The 10200-nt window shown below is 40.7% G+C and overlaps 1 protein-coding gene across 1 annotated transcript in view; it reads right to left on the reverse strand.

The window, feature by feature from the left end:
- Positions 1-384: 384 nt before the first annotated feature.
- The window catches only part of LOC119574609, an 11081-nt gene continuing 1265 nt past the window's right edge, over positions 385-10200 (reverse strand). Inside the window, 9 exon segments of the mRNA XM_037921946.1 lie at positions 385-649; positions 994-1094; positions 6418-6541; positions 6769-6877; positions 7730-7905; positions 8389-8650; positions 8652-9238; positions 9359-9460; positions 9628-9935. Coding sequence (XP_037777874.1) covers positions 534-649; positions 994-1094; positions 6418-6541; positions 6769-6877; positions 7730-7905; positions 8389-8650; positions 8652-9238; positions 9359-9460; positions 9628-9907 — 1857 coding nt within the window. The 5' untranslated portion in view covers positions 9908-9935 and the 3' untranslated portion in view covers positions 385-533.

Raw genomic sequence — 10200 nt, forward strand, 5'->3', positions numbered from 1 at the left:
AACTATAATAGTAGTGATTGAGCACTTGTGGAGCTTTCTACATTTAAAGACAATCCAAAAAAATAGAAAAAAGAAAAAACTATAAACAGAGGCCATGGTATGTATTCTTGTAACTCCAGCATCACTGTGGTGGGGTGTGTGTGTGTGTGTGTGTGTGTGTGTGTGTGTGTGTGTGTGTGTGTGTGTGTGTGTGTGTGTGTGTGTGTGTGTGTGTGTGTGTGTGTGTGTGTGTGTGTGTGTGTGTGTGTGTGTGTGTGTGTGTGTGTGTGTGAATATACAGTTTTGTATCAAGAGCATGTTTTACATGAAAGACTCAATAATTTCCATAGTTTATTTCATTATCAGCTGACAGTCATTCTGTTAACAGGGACAAAAAAAGCTAAGTAAGTATATTTAATCTATTTTATTTAACAAACAATATAGAAATAATGAATCAACCACAGAAACTATTACATCTTTCTTATATTAAATTTTGTCTGATCATTTTACATTGCATAATTATTCATCACAAGGTACACGATTAGACGTAAATCTCACGTGACACTTTCTGCTTTCAACTCACATGGCGGCATCTGGAACAAAGCAATGTGGGCAGATGTTTCCCCAAGAGATACCTGATAAGTAGCATCAAGCTTCAGTTGCAAAGTTTCTGTGTAGAAGAGAAAGAGAGAGAAAATATACATATTAAAGTCTTTTTTAAACTCCTGACAGTTTTTTGCTGAATCAAAATAATTTAAAACACATTATCATTACTATCATTATAACAATAATAACAACAACAACAACAGCAACAACAACAACAATAATAAAAATAATAATAATAATAATAATAATAATAATAATAATAATAATAATAATAATAATAATAATAATAATAATAATAATAAAAATATTAGCAATAATACTAATATACTGAAACTTTAACTGAGTTACAAGTAATTTCAATGAAAATCTAAGCAAAACATGTAATTAAGAAGATACTCTTCATACTACCTTGTTCCTGAGATGACGTGACACCAGGCAGGATCTTTCCGAGAATGCCACGCTGTCTACTTGAAATCAGTAACACAAGACGCCCACCGCCCTTCAACACTCTGTCATATCAAAAATAACATATTGGTCATTATGCAAAGGGAAAGGATATCCTGTAACTACAAACCACGGAATGCGCACTGTGTCATATACCAAGCCTTTATAATCTAATGCAGGCTTTTTATGAACACCAGACCAAATTTATCATCACAGACCATGCGCCCCCCACTCGTACATTACGCCAGCTTAATTGGAAGGTCTCAACTTCTGTGTAAACAAATGTGATTACGCTGTGTGTGTGTGTGTGTGTGTGTGTGTGTGTGTGTGTGTGTGTGTGTGTGTGTGTGTGTGTGTGTGTGTGTGTGTGTGTGTGTGTGTGTGTGTGTGTGTGTGTGTGTGTGTGTGTGTGTGTTTGTGTGTTTGTGTTTGCATGTTTGCACGTTTGTATGTTTGTATGTATGTATGCATGCATCTATGTAAATATGTATGTATGTATGTATGTATGTATGTATGTATGTATGTATGTATGTAGGCATGCATGTATGATATATGTATGTATATATGTATGAATTCATATGTATATATGTATGAATTCATATATAGTGTATACACACATGTATATATACATATACAGATACATACATATATATACATACATACATACATACATACATATACATGAATGCATGCATGCAGGCATACATACATACATACATACATACATACATACATACATACACACACACACACACACACACACACACACACACACACACACACACACACACACACACACACACACACACACACACAACACACACACACACACACACACACACACAACACACACACACACACACACACACACACACACACACACACACACACACACACACACACACACACAACCTAGTTCACATATGGTCTATTTCACCTCACACCAAATATATATATTTAATACAATAACACTAGCCTCTACATACCACACCTTTGCTAGACATGACAACGGACGCGACATCCGCAGGCCTTCCGCCTCGCGACGCCGTCCCGTGTACACGATCACATCCTCTCCTCCATACTTCCTAGTACATCGCAACCCTTGTGAGTTTCCTAGTTCAATCTGTATAAAAGAGGGTCGTCTGCGAGCGACAGACAGACAGCCTACAGCACGCTGACCGGACTGAACCTCTGTCCGTCAGTTGTACCATCCTCTCATTACAATATATCTCAACAAACAAGTAAGAAGTCTGTTTCACCTTTGCCGCTGCCCAAGATTTCCTCATAGTGCCAGACGCGACTTGTCTGCACTCTACCGCTCATCGGCCATCGTTACAGTGGCGGCAGCGACGGGATTCGGCCCACAACAAACCCCTGCCTCCGGCCCTACAGACTCCTGCCTCCGAAGCAACAGGCCCAACAGACGCAGATCAAAATACCACACACAAGAAAGATCTCAAGAAACAAGCAAAGCAAGCAGCCCACGCGTGTTTACATCTGACACACCTCTTGCCGATGTGCTGACGTCCTGTCTCCAGCACTCACCAAGTACGCAACATATTCATGCGTACCACCGTTAAACAACGTTAATTGGCGCACTTCGCCCAACGAGGGAATTACTGGCACAGCCGTGCCCAACCGTGAGCCGAAGTCTGGGAATCCAGTGAAGTGGCACTGACGTAGGAGCCCCATCCCTCCCACTGACGGACCACCTCCCCGCGCTGATGATCCACCACCTCCTCGTGCTGACGATCCACCACTTCCCCGCGGTGACGATCTACTGCAACCCGTAATCAGCCCCACAACCAACTACATATTCCAAGGTTAGTCAGAGTATTGTGTTAAGGCGCATATTTTTTTTCAGTTAGGATATCTAGGTGATACTATTTTTCCTTGAATATTTCCATATTGTCCGATTTAATCCCGTACTTTACATATGCTTCAGTTTCCCCATTGAACAGAAAACGGCGCACCGCCCTCTCTCGCACTCACTCACTCCTCGCCATTCACTACTCCCTTTCAATTAGTGCATTCCTTTATATTTTTTCATTATCTCTTCCTAACACTCCATAACTAATTTCTCTTAAATCATATTCTACAATCTTGACTGATGCCACTTTCACAGAAAACACAGGAAAACACGAACATGTACAAACAAACGCACGAACCCACGAGTGACACCACATTTTCCTCACCCACCTCCCCTTACGTGTTATTCCCTTTCCCTATTTCCCTCTCCCCCGCTTTCTGACCTTTCCCAAACACGCAGCAAACAAGTTCCTGGTAACTTATTTCATATATGATCTCGATTGAACACTGTACTCACTCCATCACTTACTGACACTGAACATCAGACTTTCCACAAACACCGTGACTTGAATTTTCCGCTGTCTCAGAACAAACGCACAGAGACTTTGACGAAACTCAGCATATTTGACACTAATGGACTGGCCAGTGATATGTGTTACTTTTTTCATAGTAATCCTCTCAGGCGTCACATGTATTTGTACCTTGCGTCTTTTCGCCGTTGTCGACGTCCATATCGTACAGAAAAACCTCCTCGTCCTTTAATTCGCCCGTTGCAGATTCTCACAGGACAAGATTGCCGTGCTTAGTATGTTTGTATAATATCTCAATCCCCCCGGTAGAGCAATATGTCTTTCGCTCTGTCTCCCGTTGTAGGTTTCGCTGCCATACGCGCCTAGTAACTTATACGTCTTCAGGAATCTTATGTGCCCGCTGCCAGAGCCTGCCACCCTTCGTCTCAGCCCGCGGCTCAGGTTGCCGTACTGTCAGACTCCGTTGGTCCTATTAAGCCTGAGGACGGTTTTCCCTCAGCACTCGCTCGCAAACACGAGGCCCGTGACGCCTCCATTTCTGTGGTTGTTTCAAAGCCTGAGGACGGTTTTTCCTCAGCACTCGCTCACAAACACGAGGCCCTTGACGCCTCCATTTCTGTGGTTGTTTCAAAGCCTGAGGACGGTTCTCCCTCAGCACTCGTTCACAAACACGAGGCCCGTGACGCCTCCATTTCTGTGGTTGTTTCAAAGCCTGAGGACGGTTTTCCCTCAGCACTCGCTCGCAAACACGAGGCCCGTGATGCCTCCACTCCAGTAGTTGTTTCGAAGCCTGAGGACGATATGCCTCAGCACGGGCACGCACGCAGCTGATGACGTTCCCCTACATTTGTGCATGTATCTGTGTATCTAATCTAATAGTATAGTCCTTGAGATTTTTTTTTCTTTTGACCCCCTTCGTGTACTGTATGGTGCCGATGAGCGTGCCATCTACGGTTGGCACAGCATTGATGATTTCAGATGGAGTATGCATCCTTGTGTTGGTCACCCTACCCGCGCCACGAGGCAATGGTCATTGTGACCCCTGTTACCTTAAGCGTGCCACGGGAGTACCTGACTGCGGGGTCACGCGTCTCCCGGTAGCTGAGCTTGACCTTCCCACGCCTACTCGTACCTCTGTTACTCATGCTCTTGGCCCGTCGACACCTGCAGCCCCGGTTGTTTTGCATACCATGTCGTTTGTTTTAGCTCCTGCCGAGATTGAGGATTGTATTTCTGCATTACGTTATTTTTTTCTAGTTTCTACGATTACAGCTGATTCCTGACTATCCCACGAGACAATTAGACGACGTCAACATATCACGTAAATTGCAACAACGCTCATGGTCAGCGGTCCGTTCATCCTCCAGCGGTTTTGCCGACTTGACTCCCGCCTCATCACTTATCATCATTTTCACTACTCATACACACCGTCATCCCCCTTGCTCTCGCCGACCTCGCTAAACCTCCCTGTCAGCAATTTTTCCCTCCCTATCGCGAACGTAAGATTCCTCCCTTCATTCGATGATCATTTGGATCCCTTTGATTTCATTCCCCCCTCACATGTAACCTATGGCCTTCCCATACTGTCTACATTATTCGGAGTATTAGCCGTTGTGCTTGGTTTCGTACTGTATCGTTGCATAGTGATTAGGACATTAGCACGGAGACTGCCTGTCAGCACTGGTGACGCAGGCGCCGTCAGCGCTTAGCCTTGTATATTCCCTCACATTGTCACTGGCTAAACCCGGCTATTTATCTTGTACATCTTCTTTTATTGTATTCCAACGTATATCTTTGTTACTGTTAGATTGTATTTCTACGCTGCTATATATATATTACTTATTCATGATTAGTTGTGCTTATTTGTCATTTTCTGTTTCGTGAGTCACATGAATGTTCACGATATTTTATATGATATACTGATTTTATACATTGTATGTTATTGCTATTTCGTATGATTTATTAAGCTTCTACATTGTGTACCTTCTTGATGTTACTATATGCACTTAATGTTATCCGTATGGATTGTTGTATTTCATGTGTACTGTTTACTTATTTTTTGAGAGTAGGACATTTTATGCTTAGGTTGTAATGTTTAGCTAGATGCGCCTTTTCACTTTCTCTGACACCTCTGCGGCGGGGACCGCCGCGGTAGCGTGACCGAGCGATGTAATACCTAGTTCACATATGGTCTATTTCACCTCACACCAAATATATATATTTAATACAATAACACTAGCCTCTACATACCACACCTTTGCTAGACATGACAACGGACGCGACATCCGCAGGCCTTCCGCCTCGCGACGCCGTCCCGTGTACACGATCACATCCTCTCCTCCATACTTCCTAGTACATCGCAACCCTTGTGAGTTTCCTAGTTCAATCTGTATAAAAGAGGGTCGCCTGCGAGCGACAGACAGACAGCCTACAGCACGCTGACCGGACTGAACCTCTGTCCGTCAGTTGTACCATCCTCTCATTACAATATATCTCAACAAACAAGTAAGAAGTCTGTTTCACCTTTGCCGCTGCCCAAGATTTCCTCATAGTGCCAGACGCGACTTGTCTGCACTCTACCGCTCATCGGCCATCGTTACACACACACACACACACACACACACACACACACACACACACACACACACACACACACACACACACACACACACATACACACACACACACACACACACACACACACACACACACACACACACACACACACACACACACACACATATAAAACTATGAAGATGATTTTCTTCTTTTTTTCTAAGTTAAAATACCTGACTTAATTACAATGCTATACGGTACATCAAAATCAACATTTGTTTATGCTAACTAGGAAGATCATACGAAAGATCATTCTCATTCTTGTAGCAACAAAACTTTCACTTGCAATTTACTTTTCTCATTCCACACTTACGCCTATACTCCTTCTCTGAAAAAAAACATCACACTGATAAGGTTCTCATCCCTTCAATAAACTCTTTTAGCGTAGTGTAAAGTGTTATGGTACAGATTACATTTCTGTCACATTAATTACCTCTGGCATTCACGTAGGAGTCCTCGCAAAATAGCTGACTCATCCTCGTCTTTCAACTGGTGTTTCTGGCCAAAGGGGACATCGCACACTACAGCGCTGACTGACTGAGACACCAGTGGCATAGCTGAAAGACATTCACGACAATGGTCATCCCTTCGTCATTTTGGAAACGGCATATAAACCTCGGCCGAAAAAAAACACGTAGTCAGCGTTCAGAACTGATGCTTCATCGTAACCGAGTATCTCACACACGTACACCAAAGTAATACGCCCTACCCTCTACTATTACGAAACTTAACGAGTGTAACTCACAGTGATAAAGTCATATTACGTTCATGGAATTCTGCTCACCTACTGCATCCATAAGCAGAAGACTGGACGGTACTCCTACATCTTGCAAGTTGCATCTTGATACTTTAAGCTGCTCTTGGCTTATGTCTCCACCAATGACCAAGCCAACCTGAAAATGTATCATTCGTGTAATGATGTAGAACAAAACTTCAAAAGAGAGAGAGAGAGAGAGAGAGAGAGAGAGAGAGAGAGAGAGAGAGAGAGAGAGAGAGAGAGAGAGAGAGAGAGAGAGAGAGAGAAGAAGAGAGAGAAGAACGAGAGAGAGAGAGAGAGAGAGAGAGAGAGAGAGAGAGAGAGAGAGAGAGAGAGAGAAATAGAGAGAGAGAGAAATAGAGAGAGAGAGAAATAAAGAAAGAGAAAGAAAAAGAAAAAGAGAGAGTGATAGAGATATGAAAAACTAATACAATGGCCATAAAGAACAGCAAACAATACTACTAAAATAAGAATTAATTTACCCAAAGTAAAGGTAAGCCTTAGTCTGCCAATCCGTGTTAGTTTATATCAGCTGATCTATTAGTGCCATTAATATACTAAAGAAGAAGAAGAAAAGAAGACAAAGATGAAGAAGATGAAGAAAGGGAACAAAAATTGGAGAAGGAGGAAAAAAAGATGATGATGATAATAAAGAGGACGAGGATGATGATAAAAACAATAGACTAATACTACTACTGCTACTAATAATAGTAACATTAATAATGATAATAATAATACAAATGATAATGATAATAACATCAACAACAACAACAATTGCAAAAATAATAATAACAGTAACAATAACAATAATGATGATAATGAAAATAACCAGAAGAACAATACAAAAATCATATCATAAAAAAAGGAAAAGAAAGAAAAAATGGAGAGAGAAAGCAGCGAGAGAGAGGAAAATAGAACAAAACGAAAACCAACGAGATAAAAAAAAAAAAAAAAATAGAGTGAAGCTAAAGAAACACACAAGATTTACCTTAAAGCCCTTGGCCATTTCCAGAAGAATCGTCCCTCCTCCGCACATGGGATCCAATGCCACTCCTCCTTGGGGTACTTGCGCTAGTCTGGCCATGAGGTAGGCCACGGTGGACCTTAGGGTGATGTGTGGAATATACGGGCGCAGAGAGAGTGACTCCCTGGATAATGACACCCCTGAAAGGTATTTTGATGAGTTTAGTTCTACACTGAAGAAGGAATTATTTTTAAGCCATAATAGCCATATACTGTACCTGTTTAATGTGTACATGGATATGTCTATACACATATCAATTTAGCTCTGCAGTGACAATGGTAAGTGTATCTGAATTATTATAAATGGTTCAAGTTTGTTAGGATACAATAGTAATAGCTAAAAATCAGTTTAATACACCAAAATAGCTATATCTATGTACATATACAAGCACATGTATGCAAATGGGACACCACTAGCATACACACACAATATATCAACACTAAAATACACTTATAAATGCACAAACACACTTGACACACACAACCAACAGATAATGCGTGCACACACACACACACACACACACACACACACACACACACACACACACACACACACACACACACACACACACACACACACACACACACACACACACACACAGCTAATTTCAAAACAATGCTTACCTACAATAAAATGAGAATTAGTAATATTAATATAAAAATCTAACAAAGGTTTTCTCCACTCAACTGTCCAGTATTCCATTTTTTCTTCAACTGTTTTTACAAACATTTTAGTCAATAACTGCTGTGTAATAACATTTTTGCACAGACCAGATATCCTGCTTGACACACGGTAATTTACAGAATTTTCATGAATGATATTCTTAGTGTCTCTGTAAGTATCTAAGTCTGGTTTACAAGCATCAGGGATGGATGCAATGCCTGAAAATGCCATTTTCTACGCCGCTAAAACCACCTGCACGATTAATGTTCTCGTTCTTCACCTGCGGTTCTGGATTCGATGATTCGCCACTTGTCCTCTTAGGATTATTAGTTACGATTTTCTTCTTCTCTAATATCACCCTATTTGTTACTTCTTGATTATCCCTTTCATTCTGACTAGCATCACTTGTCAGACTGTCATCATAGTTCACTTTTGAATCATCTAAGTCTGTTATGTCTCTGTTCGTTTCCCTGGCCTCTGGTATTCCAGTTTCAGTTAATCTTTCCTTCATGGGACGTACAGTCAGGTCACTGCTGCTTGCAATATCTGATTCTGGTGACCTCATCTCAGAAAGGTCAAGGGCACTCTCTCTCCTCATTCTTTTCCTCGAACAACTGCTTTCTTCGCTAGATCTCCTCAGCCATAATTTCTGTTTCTCAGCTCTCCGCCTGACAGACCCATGACAGTTACTTGGGTCTTGGCAGTGGACTCGGGTTGTATGTTGATCCTGAAACGTCCGTAATGCTTGAACTTGACATGCCACTTTAGCCCATTTCTCCTTGTCTATGATATCAGCAAGTTTGTTTTCATCTGTAAAATAAAAATTAAGAAAATACATATATATTCAACTGCATGCAACCTGTAACTTCGTAAAAAATATATACAAAAATATCAACAGAACAAATAACAAAACAAAAAATTAATATTTACATTTTTTCAAAAGTTGATTATTACTCTCATCACTGTCTGTTGGTTTCCTCTTTATTTCTGTCGTATGATCTGTTTCCTTTTCACTTCCAGTATGGGTTTCACCTACAATTAGGAAATCCCATAATTCATGTATGATGTCCATGACCACCTTTTATATGCAAGTAAGTGAATAAGTTCACGTTAACAATCATAAGTTACATTCTATAAATGCTACATCAGTAATTTGAAGAAATGAAAAATATGAAAAACTAGAGAAAAATATTGCTTACCTGTATCAAATGTTTCACAGTGCAAAAGTATAAAAACCCTCTCCACTAGTTTAAGATTATATACAGGAGACACAGCACCAATTAATATTTCTTCATCATCTCCTTTATCCTCTTCATCTGAACACACATTAGAGTCATGGGATTTTAAAGGAATGCTGAAGGAAATCTTGCCTTCTCCAAGAGTTTTCACATCATACACATTGGTAATTTTTTCTTGGATTTCCTCCTGTGCAAAAGCATCTAAGCCTCGTCCATGTGTGGCAAACAGGGTGATGCTCATTTTAGATGTTTCTCGTCTTAAAATCCATCTGAAAAAAAATGTATTTCAGTTATTGCTTATGTAAATCAAAGATGATTTAATCCTAATTCAGTGGATATTTTCATGCTTCACCAAAATGCATGAAGGCAAAACAAACACTAGACTCATCTCTGAGTATCTACAGTAATAAAGAATATTCTGTCTTACCAGCAGACCTAAGAGGATAATGCATCAAAGATTATGCAAATTTTCACTCTGGATGGAGAAAGTTGGTGTAAATCACATAAATTTAGCTAGACCCATTTTGGCTTTCA

Source organism: Penaeus monodon, chromosome 6, assembly GCF_015228065.2.
Source record: "Penaeus monodon isolate SGIC_2016 chromosome 6, NSTDA_Pmon_1, whole genome shotgun sequence".
Lineage (NCBI taxonomy): Eukaryota > Metazoa > Arthropoda > Malacostraca > Decapoda > Penaeidae > Penaeus > Penaeus monodon.